The sequence below is a fragment of the Scyliorhinus torazame genome, chromosome 18, assembly GCF_047496885.1.
Source record: "Scyliorhinus torazame isolate Kashiwa2021f chromosome 18, sScyTor2.1, whole genome shotgun sequence".
Classification (NCBI taxonomy): Eukaryota; Metazoa; Chordata; class Chondrichthyes; order Carcharhiniformes; family Scyliorhinidae; genus Scyliorhinus; species Scyliorhinus torazame.
This window is the reverse complement of record NC_092724.1, coordinates 158,067,674-158,086,008: the sequence shown is the minus strand read 5'-3', so window position 1 is coordinate 158,086,008 and position 18,335 is coordinate 158,067,674. Positions and strand designations below refer to the sequence as shown.

Genomic DNA, 18,335 nt, shown 5'->3' with positions numbered 1-18,335 from the left:
AAGCCTCAATGTGCTGAGCGCAAAAACATCTCACCCCCAATATTGTACTTTGTGTTGTTGCAGAGCGCTGGAGTAATGTCGGTCTACCTCTTTATGAAGAGATATACTGCGGAGGAGATTTACAGACCCCATTCCAGCTTCTACAGGCCCAGGCTCAGTAACTGCTCCGACTACTCTGGCCAGTTCCTGCACCCAGACGCCTGGCCCCGGGGGCGGAGTCCCTCCGACATCTCCAGCGATGCTTCTCTGCAGATGAGCGGCAACTATCCAGCGCTGCTCAAGTGCCCCGACTACGACCAGATGTTGTCCTCGCCTTGCTGAGACCCGGCCCACGAGAATGGTTGGCCCCAGACCCGCCGAAATGCCCTGGATCCCACGCTCCAGTCCATTGTCGTCATGAGGACGATCTCAATACAAATCATTGGCTGGGGCTCTAGTTTGTGTATTTGCAAATTTGCAAAGCACAAACTATCAGCTTACTAGCACGGGCGGAGGGGCGGGGCGGAGGCCTGGGGTGACTAGAAACACAAATGGAGGTAGAGTGTTATTTTGTAATAATGTGCATTTTCATTTGCAATGGTGTCATCCACTCAAACTTTGTAGAATCTGGAATCCAAAATGTCACTGCAAAGTGGTAAATTTATACAGTGTGCAACACTTTAAATACATTATCTTTCTGCAAAGCAATTTGATGCTGTTCAGAATATCATGCTTTTAAAAGTTAACTGATTTGAGTTAATGGTCCCTATGGCCTGACCTTCAACAGATGATTGGCCATGGTCCTGTGGGCAATAACTATGGAAGCATAACCTTTAGCTTAGGGCTGGGTGAACAAGGCTGTCCGGAAGCACCTTTCCAAACACAGGGCAGCAGGAATTTGGGACTGCTCTGCAAAAGGCGGGGTTCAGCTGAAAATTTCAAAATTGTGATTGATAGATTTTTGTTAGGGTAGAGAGGAGCCAAGGTGGATGGATGAAGTGAAGGTGCACATCGGGGCTGATCTAATTGAATTGTGGAAGATGCTCGAGGGGCTGAATGGCCTGTCCCTGTTCCAATGTGTCCCGTTATGCTGAATTTCGAGAATGGAAAATTAGTTCAATGCAGTCTAGTGACGGGGTATATGTCACCTACAGCTCGTTGCTGGGATAAACTTGGTCGTCACCTAGTCACAGTTGCAGGCGGCACGGTGGGGCAGTGGTTAGCACTGCTGCCTCACGGCACCGAGGTCCCAGGTTCGATCCCGGCCCTGGGTCACTGTCCGTGTGGAGTTTGCACATTCACCCCGTGTCTGCGTGGGTCTCACCCCCACAACCCAAAGATTTGCAGGGTAGGTGGATTGGCCGCGCTAAATTGCCCCTTAATTGGAAAATGAAAATTGGGTACTCTAAATTTATTTTTAAAACCTTTACAAACCGAGTTGATGTTGCTAGGATTGACTTGCAGGTTGTTGCGGTGTTAGATGTTATCTCGAGACACACTCACATATGTTAGAACTGGAGAGTCACAATGTGCTTGTATTTACATGTTATGAGTTGTACAAATGGCAGAGAGAAAGTGAGATAATGCCTGTTTATTATATTGCTTCACATTTCCCATGTAACATGTTTCTGATCAATTGTAACAGCTGAAATATTGTCATTTTCAAATGCAACAATGTGACTTTTTATTTGGATATTAAAATGATTTGAATATCAGCATATTCAGCCAGTAGTGTCAGCTCTGGCTCAGCTGGCAACACTCTTGTCGCTGAATCGCAGTGCTCTGGGTTCAAGTCCCACTCCAGGGCTTGAGTGTGGAAAGATCGAGGCTGACAGTCCGGTGCAGTATTGAGGGAGTGCTGTGTGGTTGGAGGGTGTTTATCCTGACCGACATCACAGAAACAAACTTTCTGATCACTATCACACTGCTGTTTTGTGGGATCTTGCCGTGCGTAAATTGGTTGCCACATTTCCCGCATTACACCATTGACGATACTTCATTGGTTATAAAATGCTTTGAGGTAACCAGTGGTTCTGAAAGAACCATATAAATGCAAGTCTTTCTTTCAATGTACTGTTGACTTATTAATAAAATTAAATGATACCTTCATTGGGTATTTTAGTTCAAATGTAAGCCATGGCTGTGTCTTTTTTCCCCGTGCAAGATTGCATTTTCAACCAGCTTTGTCAAAGAGTCACCCAGACTCGAAACGTTAGCTCCCTTCTCTCTCCACGGAAGCTGTCCGACCTGCTGAGATTGTCCATCATTTTCTCTTTTTGTTCCATTTTAAACCCACCTCTTTGACGAAGCCTCCGATCACCTGTCCCAATTTCTCCTTCTTTGATGGGGCGTCGCTTTTTGTGAGTTGTGGGACGTGTTGCGATGCAAAGAACAAGGCACCGAAGATTGCTGGACTTCGTTGCTAAATCAGAAGACAAAAGGAACGTTGAAACTGCCTTGTGCGCTGGTCGCGCAGAAGGAAAACCAGTAAAACTTGGGAAATGACTGGGGCAGGTTCCAACTGGTCCTGTGCACCTTGAAATGGAACTCCAGTTCAGACCAGGAGCAGTTATTTTGCAACTTTTGCTGTTTATTTTCTGGTCAGGCTGAGCTCGCAGGATTTTCAGTCTTGGTCACCAAGACGCAAGCGAGACATTTAGTTCAGGGGTGAGGAGGTTGGATGGTCTGGAATTGAAGGAGAATAAGTATGACTGGATATTTACAGATTTGGAAGGCAGTAACTGAGCATAGACCTTATAGAAGTTTATATATTAACGTTTATTTATGAGGTCAGGCGGTGGTGTAGTGTTGTCACTAGGCTGGTGGTTCAGAGACCCGGGGCGTCATTCTCCGACCCCCCAGAGGGTCGGAGAATGGCCGTTGGCCACCGTGAATCCCGCCCCCGCCGGTTGCCGAAGTCTCCGAAGGGAGAAAAGTCGGCGGGGCGTTAATGGCGCCGCTGCCGTCGGAGAATGGCACGGCTCTGCGCAAGGCAGCCGATTTTCGGCCTGCCGATATTCTCCGTTCCGGATGGGCCGAAGTCCCGTCGACATGATGACCGTTCATGTCGACGTGAATCAAACCTCCTTTTCATCGGCGTGACCCTGTGCTCCAGGTTCACGCCGATCAGCGTGGAGGTGAGTGACGGCCTGGGGGGTTGGCTCTGGGCAGGCAATGGCATGGCCGCAGACTGATTGTGTGAGGAGAGGTGTGTCTCGGGTTGTGTGTGTGTGTGTGCGGCGGGGGGGGGGGGGGGGGGTGGTTAGAGTGGGCTGGGCTCCGGGGGAGTGCCGGGAGGGGGGTCTGTGCCGGGGAGGAGGTTGGGGTCCGTGCCGGGAGGAGGTTGGGGGGGGGGGGTCCGTGCCGGGGAGGGGGATGGGGGGTCCGTGCCGGGGAAGGGGATGGGGGGGTCCATGCCGGGGAGGAGGTTGGGGGGGGGTCCGTGCCGGGGAGGGGGATGGGGGGTCCGTGCCGAGGAGGGGGATGGGGGGTCCGTGCCGGGGAGGGGGATGGGGGGGGATGGGGGGTCCGTGCCGGGGAGGGGGATGGGGGGGTCCGTGCCGAGGAGGGGGATGGGGGGGTCCGTGCCGGGGAGGGGGATGGGGGGTCCGTGCCGAGGAGGGGGATGGGGGATCCGTGCCGGGGAGGGGGATGGGGGGGGGTCCGTGTCGGGGAGGGGGATGGGGGGGCCGTGCCGAGGAGGGGGATGGGGGGGTTCGTGCCGGGGAGGGGGATGGGGGGGTCCGTGCCGGGGAGGGGGATGGGGGGTCCGTGCCGGGGAGGGGGATGGGGAGGACCGTGCCGGGGAGGGGGATGGGGGGGTCCGTGCCGGGGAGGGGGATGGGGGGGTCCGTGCCGGGGAGGGGGATGGGGGGGTCCGTGCCGGGGAGGGGGATGGGGGGGTCCGTGCCGGGGAGGGGGATGGGGGTCCGTGTCGGGGAGGAGGTTGGGGTCCGTGCCGGGGAGGAGGTTGGGGGGGTCCGTGCCGGGGAGGGGGATGGGGGGGTCCGTGCCGGGGAGGGGGATGGGGGGGTCCGTGCCGGGGAGGGGGATGGAGGGGTCCGTGCCGGGGAGGGGGATGGGGGTCCGTGCCGGGGAGGAGGTTGGGGCCCGTGCCGGGGAGGTGGTTGGGGGGGGGGTCCGTGCCGGGGAGGGGGAGGGGGGGTACCTGCCGGGGAGGGGGATGGGGGGGTCCGTGCCGGGGAGGGGGATGCGAGGGCAAGTGAGTTGGTCCACCTGGCCAGGTGCCAGCCTCCAACAGTTGGACCCATGCGGTCCATGCCACCTGGCTGGGGGGAGGAGGGGATATGGGCAATGATGACATGTCGTCGTTCCCCTCCCCCCCACCAGGCTGTCATGTTTTCCGATCATCCAGCGATGTTGGCCGCCGTGGCGGCAGCCGCTAATGTCTATGTTGCCCTGGATGAGGAGGAGGAGGAGGAGCGTGCCAGAGAGGCGGCGCAGGCTGCCGCAGAGGGACAGGCGGCAGCCGCCCAGGCTGGAGGGACACCTGACCGACAGGACGAGGAGGGGGAGGAGGACGTCGCGGCCCCACGGCAACGGAGGCACCCGAGGGCGCCCCGTGTGTACCGGCCCCGGCAGTCATACCAGGACCTCACGGACCGGGAATGCAGGAGGAGACTCCGGATGAGGCGGGAAACCGTGGCACACATCTGCCACCTGATGGCACACCTGTCACCGCGTGGCACTGGCGGGGGACACCCTCTCCCCGTGTCCGTCAAGGTTACGGTGGCCCTGAACTTTTATACAACGGGGTCATTCCAGGCACCGAGTGGGGACCTGTCCGGCATATCGCAGACATCGGTGCACCGGTGCATCCGGGCAGTGACAGATGCCCTATATGCCATGGCACACCGCTACATCCGCTTCCCTGTGGACCAGGCCAGCCAAGATGCCCGGGCCGTGGGCTTCTCTGGCGTGGCCGGGTTCCCCATGGTCGAGGGCGCGATCGATGGGATGCACGTCGCCGTGCGGCCACCTGCAGATAACAGGGCCGTGTTCACCAATAGGAAGGGGACCTATTCGATGAACAGACAGGGGGTCTGCGACCACCGCATGATGATCCTGCACGTCTGCGCCCGTCACCCAGGCAGTGTACACGACTCATACATGTTGTCGCGGTCATCCATCCCCGGCATGTACGAGGGACGCCATCCCCGGCTGAGGGGCTGGTTGCTGGGCGACAGGGGCTACCCATTGCGATCGTGGCTGATGACGCCTATACGGAGGCCATGCAATGAGGCGGAGAACCGCTACAATGATGCCCATGTAGCGACAAGGGGAGTGATAGAGAGGTGCTTTGGCGTGCTGAAGATGCGTTTCAGGTGCCTGGACCTCTCTGGGGGCGCCCTCCAGTATCGGTCAGATAGGGTCGGCCGCATCATTGTGGTGTGCTGCGTCCTGCACAACATAGCCCAACAGAGGGGCGATGTGCCGCAGGCAGAGGAGGGCGGAGTGGAGGAGCAGCAGGAAGAGGCGCAGTCCTCCCCAGATGAGGGGGATGGGGGTAATGGTCAGGGAAGACAGGGTAGACACAGGCGGGTGGCTGTCCACCGTTACCGGCTGGCCCAGCGGGCACGGGACAGACTGATAGCCGCCCGCTTCACTGACTAGATGGGCGTGGGAATCGGGTAGTATGGCCACAGACCGCACACCATGGCAACAGCCGACCACCCACACCCCCCACCCATCCACCCACCCAGCACCCTCATCCCCCTCCCCAACCCCACACACCCCACCCGCATGCACACCACCCCCCCCCGTTGCCGATCCACCTGCGGCACAACGGGCCGGGCTCACACAGTTGCGGGTGGACGCGTGTCTATTGCAGGCCATGGAGGATGATGACAACCCGCCCTGCGGTGAGCTCCTGGCTCCACATCGTTGGACTATGTCTGACCCATGGCCACAGTACCACCATCCACCCGGACCATCCCTGCATGCGGCTGTGACACTGCAGCGCATGGTCCCGTCCTCTGCCCGGGGGTTGTTGATGGCGGCCCAGGGGGAACGGGGCAGACTCACCTGGGGCTGAGGTAAGACCACCCCTCACACACACACTTGCGCTCAACGTACATGGCACCCCCGCACGCTTTGGACAGAGCACAAAGGCAGCTTCTGTAGGTGTAACATTGACTTTAATAACCAAAGGAGTTCATGCACGTGCCCTAGCCCTTAAAACTCATCTGTGCCCTGCACCCGTGCCAACTTACTCAGTGTCTAATTGTTTGGCCTTACGGGCCCTTTGACTACGTCTACGTGGTTCCCCAGACGGTACAGCAGAACTGGAGGTGGACTCCTGTGATTCCTGCCCTCTGACACTGGATCCCTTTGGCGGCCGTTTCCTGGGGCGTCCTGGCCTAGATGGGCCAGGCTGCGGCCCGGGCGACTGGGATGGCGAGCTGCCAGCCTGTCCTGCCTGTTGCCCACCCGATGCACCTGGGACGGAAGGGGGGGAGTCCGAGGTTTTGCGGAGTTCCGGGACCTCCCCTACAGGGGGAGCCGGGTCGGACCACACCACCTCCTCCTCCCTCGGGGTGCCCTGTGGCCCCCAGGCCTCTACATGGGTGGGGGATGCGAACGGACTGGCCATCCGACGCCCCCCCCGACATCTGGCGCTGCCAGTCCTGGAGGCCCGTGCTGGTATCGACAGGGGTCTGCAGGTTTGCAGCCATGGAGCCCAGGGGGTTGGCAAACCCTGTCTGTGACAGTGCGACGCCGGCTCGCACATGGCCACTGGCGCCGATGCCCTCAGCGATGGCCTGCAGAGACTGGGCCATGGCCTGCAGAGACTGGGCCATGGCCTGCAGAGACTGGGCCATGGTCTGCTGAGACTGGGCCATGGCCTGCTGAGACTGGGCTATGGCCTGCTGAGACTGGGCTATGGCGTTGAGCGCCTCTGCCATCTGGCGCTGGCACTGGCTCACGGCCTCCTGTGTGAGGGCAGCCATGTCCTGGGCCACAGACGCCGCCTGCACGGAAAGCCCCAGGCCTCGCAAACCGTTCCCCATGTCTGACACCGTCGCACCCATTGCCTCCACCGCGGACGCCACCCGTGCGGTGTCAGCCTGGGTGGCACGCATGACCGGCACCACTCCCAGCTCCTGGACGCGGGTGGACTCCTCCACCTGCGACTGCAGCCGCCGCAAGCCACCCGTCACCCTATTCGCTCGTCTCCGGGTCGGTGGTTGCATCGGATCTATGTGTGGGTGTGGTAACTCCAGGAACCCGGGATCCATCTGGGCGGCAGATGTTCGCTTGGGCTGGGCTGCCCTCCGACCGCCCGGCCCCTCTGCTGCTCCTACCTCCACCTGCTGTACCGGGACGGCTGTGTTGTGCGCACCAGTGAGTGTACCAGACGCCTCATCACTAAAGTGCCCAACCGAGGTGAGTGTTTCTGCGATGGTGGAGGGTGTTGGTGACAGCAGTGGCGTTGTGTCGTGCTCTTCGTCCCACTCTGAGTCCATGGCACTTTGGGGTGGGGGTTCGTCTCCACCCATCCACTCTGAGTCGCTGTCCGGTATTTCGTCTTCCTGGGTAGTGCTGTCCTGGGTAGGGGTGTCCTGGGTAGTGCTGTCCCGGGTAGGGGTGTCCTGGGCAGTGCAGTCCCGGGTAGGGGTGTCCTGGGCAGTGCTGTCCCGGGTAGTGGTGTCCTGGGTAGTGGTGTCCTGGGTAGTGGTGTCCTGGCTCGGATGTGACGGGGGCCTGTGGCTGCCCCCCTCGTCGCTGGGTGGTCGCTCCAGCACGTGACGGGGGTGTCGTCTCCCTGTTGCTCCAGGTCTCTCCGTCTCCCGTGGTGTGCGAGGGGCATCCTGCGGGCGTCGCATGCTGGAGGGTCCGGGTCTCTCTGTCTCCCGTGGCCTCCGAGGGGCATCCTGCGGGCGTCGCATGCTGGAGGGTCCGGGTCTCTCTGTCTCCCGTGGCCTCCGAGGGGCATCCTGCGGGCGTCGCATGCTGGAGGGTCCGGGTCTCTCTGTCTCCTGTGGTCTCCGAGGGGCATCCTGCGGGCGCTCTGCATCTGCGGGGATGGGTGCCTGGACGTTTGGTCCTGCGATACACAATGAAGCATGCATGGTTAGACATCAGGCAGTGATCAGGTGATATGGGGGAGGGGGATATAGGGGAGGGGGGATATGGGGACGGGCTGTCGGTGGCTCACTTGCTAGTACGCCCCCGACCTCTGCATCAGCAACCTCCCGGTCGTCAGGTCCACCAGCCAGTTCCAGGGCCCTTTCCTCGTGTTCGGTCAGTGGCCTCTCATCAGCGGGGCCTCCTCCAGTCCTCACATGCTCCCTATTGTGTGCGCGCGCTTCTCCTGTGGGGGGGGGGGGTGTCAGGGGTAAAAGGCAACACTGTTAGGCAGGTATATGAATGCACGCCATCGGTTGCGCATGTATTGCAGAGGTTAAGGTTTGGGCTGGATTCACTTGGGGATATGGGGGAGGGGGGATATGGGGGAGGGGGGATATGGGGGAGGGGGGATATGGGGGAGGGGGGTTATGGGGGAGGGGGGATATGGGGGAGGGGGGATATGGGGGAGGGGGATATGGGGGAGGGGGGATATGGGGGATATGGGGAGGGGGGATATGGGGGAGGGGGGATATGGGGAGGGGGATATGGGGGAGGGGGGATATGGGGAAGGGGGGATATGGGATGGGGGGATATGGGGGAGGGGTGATATGGGGGAGGGGGGATATGGGGGAAATGGGGGAGGGGGGATATGGGGAGGGGGGATATGGGGGAGGGGGGATATGGGGAGGGGGGATATGGGGGAGGGGGGATATGGGGAGGGGGGATATGGGGAGGCTCACCCTGCCTGCTCTGACGAGGTCGTTCACCTTCTTGTGGCACTGGGTGCCTGTCCGTGGTGTCAGGGCCGCAGCGGTGACGGCCTCTGCCACTTCCCTCCACAGACGCCGGCTGTGGCGTGGGGCAACTCTGCGGCCGTGCCCGGGATACAGGGCGTCCCTCCTCTGCTCCACCGCGTCCAGGAGCGCCTCCACATCGCGTGACTTGAACCTCGGGGCTGAGCGACGGCCAGCCATCCAGTCGGGTGTTCCGGTCGGGTGTTCCCGTCGGGTGGGGGGGAGTAGCGCAGCCTTATGAGCCGTCACGCTGTGCGGCGCGTATGACGCTGCACGGCGTGAACCACGTGCGCAAGCGCGGATCCCGTTACGTCGCTGCTAGCCCATTTCAGGCCGGAAACTTTCGACCCATTTTTCCGACGTGACGCAAGTCGGATTTGCGCCGTTTTTTGCGCCGATCGGCGGACGTTCCGCCGATAACGGAGAATTTCGCCCCTGAGTTTGAATCCCAGCAGGACAAATGGTGGTGGCGATTGCATCCAATAACTATCGGCAATTTGAAAGGTTGAATACTTGTCTCAACCTGAAATTATCATTTTTAAAAATAAATTTAGAGTACCCAATTCTTTTTTTTCCAATTAAGGGACAATTTAGCATGGCCAGTTCACTTACCTGTGGGGCAGGACGGTAGCATAGTGGTTAGCACAGTTGCTTCACAGCTCAAGGGTCCCAGGTTTGATTCCCAGCTTGGGTCACTGTCTGTGTGGAGTCTGCACGTTCTCCCCGTGTGTGCGTGGGTTTTCTCCGGGTGCTCCAGTTTCCTCCCACAGTCCAAAGACGTGCAGGTTAGGTGGATTGACCGTGATAAATTGTCCTTAGTGTCCAAAAAGGTTAGGTGGGGTTATGGAGATAGGGTGGAGGTGTGGACTTAAGTAGGGTGCTCTTTGCAAGGGCCGGTGCAGACTCGATGGGCCGAATGGCCTCCTTCTGCACTGTAAATTCTAGGATTCTATGATACCCCGCACGTCTTTTTGGGTTGTGGGGGGTGAGACCCACGCAGACACGAGGAGAATGTTGCAAACTCCACACGGACAATGACCCAGGGCCAGGATCGAACCCGGGTCCTCAGTGCCGTGAGGCAGCAGTGCTAACCACTGCGCTACCCTGCCGCCCATCAAATCTGAAATCATGGGGGCAGCACAATGGCGCAGTGGTTAGCACTGCTGCTTCATGGCGCCGTGGACCCGGTTCTATCCCGGCCCCGGGTCACAGTCCGTGTGGAGTTTGCACATTCTCCTCGTGTCTATGTGGGTCTCACCCCCACAACCCAAAAAAGATGTGCAGGGCAGGTGGATTGGCCACGCAAAATTGCATCTTAACCGGAATTTATTTTTAAATGATTGTGCGATTGGAATTATCAATATTTAAAATATAAATGGTTTATTTATTAGAAGGATATGAAATGGTACAGGACACCATATAAGGTATACCATGGCAGCAAAATAAAGGGAAATTGATTCAAATGACTGAAAGGAGAATTTAGGACTGATTCAGGAAAACATTCTTTCCGATGTGATCAATACTTGGAATGGGCTTCTGGGAAAGCAGCCAATGTAAAACCCCTCAATCAAGAACCTATTAGATACTGCGATTTAGAGAGCGTTGTTGGTGAGCCTTTTGTCTGTAATGCGATGATAGATCAGGTAGGGTGGGCTGAATGGCTTTCTTTCATTTGTCATGATCATGTGATCCACACACAATTCCCAGGAGTCGGAAGAGGAATTGTGCCTGCTGGTCCTGGCAACCCGGTAACCAGGGAATTGTGCAGCAGAAAAGAGAATAAATAGTTGCTTTGAAAGAAGACCGTGAATCCGTAAATCCTCTCATTAATCTCGGTACCGTTTGCAGGGTTTCCCCTCTTTGCTACAACATTCTGGACATCTCCAAAGTAACCCGTTGGCTGTGAAATGCTTTAAAGCATCCGGAGGTTGTGAACGATGTTCTATCAATACAAATTATTTCCTTTGAAGAATGACGGTACCGTTGGACAATAAATTCAGTTTAAACTTAAAGTGGTGTAGCGAGGTCAGTCAACTGAATAGGTTTCTGGATTGGATTGGATTGGATTTGTTTATTGTCACGTGTACCGAGGTACAGTGAAAAGTATTTTTCTGCGAGCAGCTCAACAGATCATTAAGTACATGAGAAGAAAAGGGAATAAAAAAAAATACATAATAGGGCAACACAAGGTACACAATGTAACTACATAAGCACCGGCATCGGATGAAGCATACAGGGTGTAGTGTTAATGAGGTCAGTCCATAAGAGGGTCATTTAGGAGTCTGGTGACAGTGGGGAAGAAGCTGTTTTTGAGTCTGTTCGTGCGTGTTCTCAGACTTCTGTATCTCCTGCCCGATGGAAGAAGTTGGAAGAGTGAGTAAGCCGGGTGGGAGGGGTCTTTGATTATGCTGCCCGCTTTCCCCAGGCAGCGGGAGGTGTAGATGGAGTCAATGGATGGGAGGCAGGTTCCTGTGATGGACTGGGCGGTGTTCATGACTCTCTGAAGTTTCTTGCGATCCTGGGCCGAGCAGTTGCCATACCAGGCTGCGATGCAGCCCGATAGGATGCTTTCTGTGGTTTCGTGGCTTAAATATAACTCACACACAGGCTCCATTGAGATGGTATAGCTAAAGGTTCACAAATTGGAAATTGTATTGTGCAATTCAGTCACAATTTAGAAGGCACTTTTATCTTATGCATTGAATGCATTGAAGCACATGGTTTTGATGTGTTTTAATAATGCATCCATTGCATTATTTCCTTTCCAAGATGGAAAGTGCCTGCAGTGGGCACTGGACCCTGGAGAATGACTGTACACATTCTCCTTTCACTATGTTGTAGCTCCAGTCAGACATAAGGAAATGGCAGCAAGAGGAGCTCGTCCTGCCCCTCAGACCTACTCCACCGTTTGATTAAGATCTTGGCCCACCTTCCTCAACCCTGCCTTCTTTGCACAATCTCTAAATCCCTTAGTGTCCAAAAATCTCTTGATTTCTGACTTGAATCTGCTCGGTGACTGAGTCCTCCCTGGTGTCTAAGGCAGCGAATGCCTCTGAGTGAAGAAGCTCCTCCTCTCTCAGCCCTCAGTGGCCGGTCCCTTATCCTGACACTGCGAATTCCCCGTTAAAGGTTCTCCAACAAGGGGAAACAACCACTCAGCAACCACTGAGTCAAGCCCACTCACAACCTTTCCCCTTTCAATTAAATAACTTCTCCTTCTTCCAAACTCCAGAGAATGTCAATTCTACGGGAAGGCTACGAAAGCTAAATCTTGTTCATCGTTCCCCGCAGTTTGTTATCCTGTTTTATTCAGACGAGACAACAGGGACTACCAAATGTCTGTTCCTTCTGTGCAAACCGTGAGTTTGTGTCTTGGAGGGGAAAAAAGGGAACAAAACGTTGGGAGGAAAGAACTAGTCGTACTTGTCAATTAAATTCCAGGCGTTGTCGCAGCACCTTCTCAGGGCATCGAGGACTGGGCGTTGAACCGTCAGCCTGAGAATGGATAGAAAAATAAAAAATGATGTTTAATTAGTTGATATCTTGTGAAGATTGCACTGCAGAATGAGATCATGTACTGTTCGCAGAATTCACTAATTAATACACTTGGAAAGATGTAGGCTTCAGCTACATGTCCAGGATGTGTTTGAGTTGAAATAGCTCACTAATTTGATCTCCAAAATACACTCGCGGCCCTGGAGCAGAAGTAAAAGTGGACGTTTGGTGTTGCAGATGACAGGGTTGTTTCCACAATAATGTTCCTCCATCATTCAGAGAAAATTCTTAATGCAAACTGGATGGCGATAGCTACAGAGTGCAGATAGAATGCCAACATTCACCTGGCGCATTTTAATTTGGAATTTAGAATAAAGGGGACTTTTTCTCATTGTTGAATTCCCAGCATCATAATCTCCCTCTCTAATCTCCCTCTCTAATGTCCCTCTCTAATCTCCCTCTCTAATGACCCTCTCTAATCTCCCTCTCGAATCTCCCTCTCTAATGTCCCTCTCTAATTTCCCTCTCTAATGACCCTCTCTAATCTCCCTCTCTAATCTCCCTCTCTAATGTCCCTCTCTAATCTCCCTCTCTAATGTCCCTCTCTAATCTCCCTCTCTAATGTCCCTCTCTAATCTCCCTCTGCCACTTCTTGGCTGCTTAGTCAGTTGGTCACTCTGAGCTAGTGCCAAGGCCTGGGGACGACTCCTCCAGGCTGTGAGGGGTGGGGGTATCTGTGTTGTGCTATCACGTAGATGCAGTGGCGTGTAATGGTATTGTCACTCGATTAGTAATCCAGACACCTCTGGAGGCCTGGGTTCAAACCCCATCTCAGCAGCTGGTGAAATGTGAATTCAAAAATATCTGGCATTAAAAGTCTAATGATGACCATCGTCATAAAATCCTACCTGGCTCCTGAATGCCCTATCATAGAATTCCTACAGTGCAGAAGGAAGCCATTCGGCCCATTGATCTGCATCAACTCTCTGAAAGAGCACCCTCCCCAGATCCACACCCCCTTCTTAACCCCACCTAATGTTTTTTTGGCCACTAAGGGACAATTGATCATGGCCAATCCATCTGCACATCTTTGGATTGTGGGAGGAAACCGGAGCACCCGGAGGAAACTCACGCAGACACGGGGAGAACGTGCAGACTCCGCATAGACAGCAAGGTTGGCATCGAACCCGGATCCCTGGCGCTGTGAGGCAGCAGTGCCAACCACTGGGCCGCCGTGCCACCAATAGGGAAGGAAATCTGCCATCCTCACCGGGTCTCTGACTGACAGCAATGTGGTTAACTATTGAAAGAACCCAGCAAGACACTCAGTTCACAGCCACTAAATGCTGGCCCAGCCCCCCTCCCAGCAACGCCCCATCCCATCATAGAACTTTTAAAAGAAAGATTGTGTCAGACACTGAAAAGGATACATTATTAGGTTGAGAAACTGACCAATTCAGCACGCAGATATCGAGGCGTGACACTGCAGGAAAACCTCCAATATCTTTTCAGACATTTAGTCAATCGCTCTTGTTCAACTTTCCAAGTAATACACGAATGTGTCACCTCCTGTGGGGACTATCTGTACAGGGTGATGCGGCAGGAGCTGCACTCATTCCCATCGCTGTCGCACACAACAACAGCGAAACCCATCTCATGGGCAATTCCGACTGTCTTCTCTTCTGCCGCTGGGTTGATTATTTTTTTGTGGGAATGTAACCATTTCACTAAAAAATCTTCAGCTCGCGACTGTAGGATAAGCAGCTGATTGCTTTGCTAGTCACGTGACAAAATGTGAAATTCAATGCTGCAAGGATCTTTACTCTTCAATGGTAAAAGTCCACATTCAAAATATCAATTCAAAATCTTCATTTGCAATTTAGACTCAGGCATAAGAGCAAATTACTGCGGATGGTGGAATCTGAATCGAAAGAGAAAGCACTGGAAAATCTCAGCAGGTCTGGCAGCATCTGTAGGGAGAGAAAAGAGCGAACGTTTCGAGAGTCATTGGACGCGAAACGTTAGCTCTTTTCTCTCCCTACGGATGCTGCCAGACCTGCTGAGATTTTCCGGCATTTTCTCTTCGACTCGAGCATGTTGACCTGAACGCAGTTTCAATGACAACTGAAATGGATATTGTACAACAAATGTTACCTGTAATAATCCCCAGCAAAACCCGCACGGTGGCACAGTGGTTAGCACTGCTGCCTCACAGCGCCAGGGACGCGGGTTCAATTGTCTGTGCGGAGTCTGCACGTTCTCCCCGTGTCTGTGTGGGTTTCCTCCGGGTGCTCCGGTTTCCTCCCGCAGTCCAAAGATGAGGAGGTTAGGTGGATTGGCCACGATAAATTGTCCCTTAGTGTCCGAAAGTTTAGGTGGGGTTACGGGGATGGGGTGAAGGTGTGGGCTTAAGGAGGGTGATCTTTCCAAGGTAGACTCAATGGGCCGAACGGCTTCCTTCTGCACTGTAAGTTCTTTGACCCACCGGGACGACCTGATTGATCTCCCTATGGGGCTCGTGGAATACCAACTCCCCCACTGAGGGGCAGAGGCCTAACAGCGGAGCTCGGTAAAACACAATGATTCAGGCCGACCAGGAAGGGAAGCGGAATCCAAAGATGGTCCAGCCTGGGCCTAGTTGTACTCTCCGCTGCTTTGAAGCTTGCATACTTCTGAATATACCTATCTGCTTTAAACCTTTGTGGGATTCCCATGATTGTAATACCACCACAGAAATTAAGGAGCCAATTATTGGCCTTGAAATGAGTCAGGCCTCTTTTAACATGTAACCCATTTATCATCCAACTGATTCTCTTCAGATTCATGTCAGCTTTCTCCAAGTTAACAACTTGTCCAATTTATTAAATCTGCTTTCTGTAGCTGGCTGTGTTTCCTATTGCTCCTCCATTGGCCAGTGCCAAGAGTGGGGCTGTTTAGCACAGGGCTAAACCGCTGGCTTTGAAAGCAGACCGAGGCAGGCCAGCAGCACGGTTCAATTCCCGTACCAGCCTCCCTGAACAGGCGCCGGAATGTGGCGACTAGGGGCTTTTCACAGTAACTTCATTTGAAGCCGACTTGTGACAATAAGCAATTTTCATTTCTTTTTTTTTCATTTCATTTTTTTTAGCTCCACAGGCATGAGGCACACTCCCTATGTACCCGGCCCAGGAGATCGTCCTTGAGATGTGAGTGAAAACTGTGAGCAGTTCCAGCTAACCCGTCTGTGAGGGACATCAAACTCAAATCTTATCTGCCCCTCACCCGATGTCTCCATCACCCTCTGCTACACTTTACAGTGCAAGGGTGTTAATTGGGAGTGGGAACCTTAATTGATGTTGGGAACATAAGGCAGGAATAGGACACCTGGCCTCTGGAATCTGGTCCACCATTCATTCTGATCATGGTTGATGGTTATGGTCTGAACTTCACTTTCTTTTTTAAAAAATATTTTTCATTAAGGTTTTTTAACAACACAATTTTTCCCCTTACAAACAGTAACCCCCCCCCCCCCCCCCCTCCCGTAACAAAATAACGCAAAATCTCCCTGAGCAAGATATATACAAGGCAAGATGGTATATTTACATAGCTTTACACACTGGCTCTTGGCCCCCCATTTCCCCCACCCTCCATGCCATCTCTCGCTCATCCATCCCCTCAAACAATCTCTCGTTCCCTCTCTCTCTCTCTCCCCGCCCCCCCCCCCCCCCCCCCCCCCCCCCCCCCCCCCAGGGTTGCTGCTGCTGCTGACCGACCTTCTTCAAACGCTCCGCGAGATATTCTAGGAACGGTTGCCACCGCCTCTAAAACCCAGTGCAGACCCTCTCAAAGCAAACTTAATTCTCTCCAATTTTATGAACCCCGCCATGTCGTTAATCCAGGCCTCCAGGCTGGGGGGCTTCGCCTCCTTCCACAATAGTAAGACCCTTCGCCGGGCTATTAGGGACGCAAAGGCCAGAATTCCGGCCTCTTTCGCCTCCTGCACTTGCGGCTCATCCACTACTCCAAATATTGCTCGTCCCCAGCTTGGCTTGACCCGGGCTTTCACCACCTGGGATATTACTCCCGCCACTCCTCTCCAGAACCCCTCCAATGCCGGGCATGACCAAAACATATGGACATGGTTCGCCGGGCTCCCTGAACATCTTTCACATCTGTCCTCTACCCCAAAGAACCTACTCAGCCTCGCCCTCGTCAAATGCGCTCTGTGAACCACCTTAAATTGTATAGGACTGAGCCTGGCACACGAGGAGGAGGTATTAACCCGACCCAGGGCATCAGCCCATAGCCCTTCCTCAATCACCACCCCCAGCTCCTCCTCCCATTTACCTTTCAACTCTTCTACTTGCGCTTCCCCCTCTTCTTTCAACTCTTGGTATATTTCCGACACCTTGCCCTCCCCGACCCATACCCCCGAGATCACCCTATCTTGAACGTCTTGTGCCGGGAGCAACAGAAATTCCCTCACCTGTCGCCTCACAAAAGCCCTCACCTGCATCTAAATGCATTTCCCGGGGGTAACTCAAATTTCTCCCCTAGGAGCCCCTAGGCTCGCAAATGTCCCATCAATGAACAGGTCCCCCATTCTTCTTATCCCCGCCCGATGCCAGCCTTGGAACCCCCCGTCCATCTTCTCCGGGACAAACCGGTGGTTACCCCTGATCGGGGACCACACCAATGCTCCCATTGCACCCCTGTGTCTTCTCCACTGGCCCCAGATCCTTAGTGTTGCCACCACCACCGGGCTTGTGGTGTATTTTGTCGGCGAGAGCGGCAGCGGTGCCGTTACCAATGCCCCCAGGCTCGTTCCTTTACAATACGCCATCTCCATCCTCTTCCATGCCGCCCCCTCTCCCTCCATGACCCACTTGCGGATCATCGCCACGTTTGCTGCCCAGTAGTAACTCCCTAGGTTTGGCAAAGCCAACCCTCCTCGGTCCCTGTTGCGTTCCAAGAACCCTCTCCTAACCCTCGGGGTCTTATTCGCCCAGACATACCCCATAATACTCCTACCTACTCTCTTGAAAAAGCCCTTGGTGATCACGATGGGGAGGCACTGAAACACGAACAAAAACCTCGGAAGGACCACCATTTTGACCGACTGCACCCTATCCGCCAACGAGAGCGGGAGCATGTCCCATCTTTTAAAATCCTCCTCCATTTGCTCCACCACCCTCGTCAAATTCAGTTTATGTAGGGCCCCCCAACTTCTGGCTATCTGGATCCCCAGATACCGAAAACTCCTCTCCGCCCTCCTCAGCGGCAGGTCCCCTATCCCTCTTTCTTCGTCCCCTGCCTGTAATACAAAAAGCTCACTCTTCTCTACATTAAGCTTGTTGCCCGAGAACTCTCCAAACTCCTTCAGAGTCTGCATGACCTCCACCATCCCCTCCATTGGGTCCGCCACGTATAGCAGCAGGTCATCCGCATATAGCGATACCCGATGATTCTCTCCCCCGCGGACTATCCCCCTCCATTTCTGAGACTCCCTAAGTGATATGGCCAAGGGTTCGATCACCAATGCAAACAACAGGGGGCAACCCTGTCTCGTCCCTCGGTACAGCCGAAAGTACTCCGACCTCCGCCGGTTCGTCACTACACTCGCCACCGGGGCGCTGTAAAGGAGCTTAACCCATCTAATGAACCCTCCCCCGAACCCAAACCTACGTAGCACCTCCCAGAGGTACTCCCACTCTACTCGGTCAAAGGCTTTTTCCGCGTCCATAGCTGCCACTATCTCCGCCTCTCCCTCCTCCGATGTCACCATTATCACGTTTAAGAGCTGCCGCACATTGGTATTTAACTGCCTGCCCTTTACGAATCCCGTTTGGTCCTCGTGAATCACCCCCGGGACACAGTTCTCAATCCTAGTGGCCAGTACCTTCGCCAATAGCTTAGCATCCACATTGAGGAGCGAAATCGGCCTGTACGATCCACATTGCAGTGGATCCTTGTCTCGCTTTAGAATCGAGGAGATTG

General features: G+C 54.7%; 1 protein-coding gene across 1 annotated transcript in view; it reads left to right on the top strand.

Moving 5' to 3' along the window:
• The window catches only part of LOC140395676 (voltage-dependent calcium channel gamma-5 subunit), a 41,529-nt gene extending 39,422 nt beyond the window's left edge, over nucleotides 1–2,107 (top strand). The window contains exon 6 of the mRNA XM_072483738.1: nucleotides 64–2,107. Within this exon, the coding sequence (XP_072339839.1) occupies nucleotides 64–321 (258 nt within the window). The 3' untranslated portion in view covers nucleotides 322–2,107. The remainder of the gene's footprint in view (nucleotides 1–63) is intronic.
• Nucleotides 2,108–18,335: the final 16,228 nt, after the last annotated feature.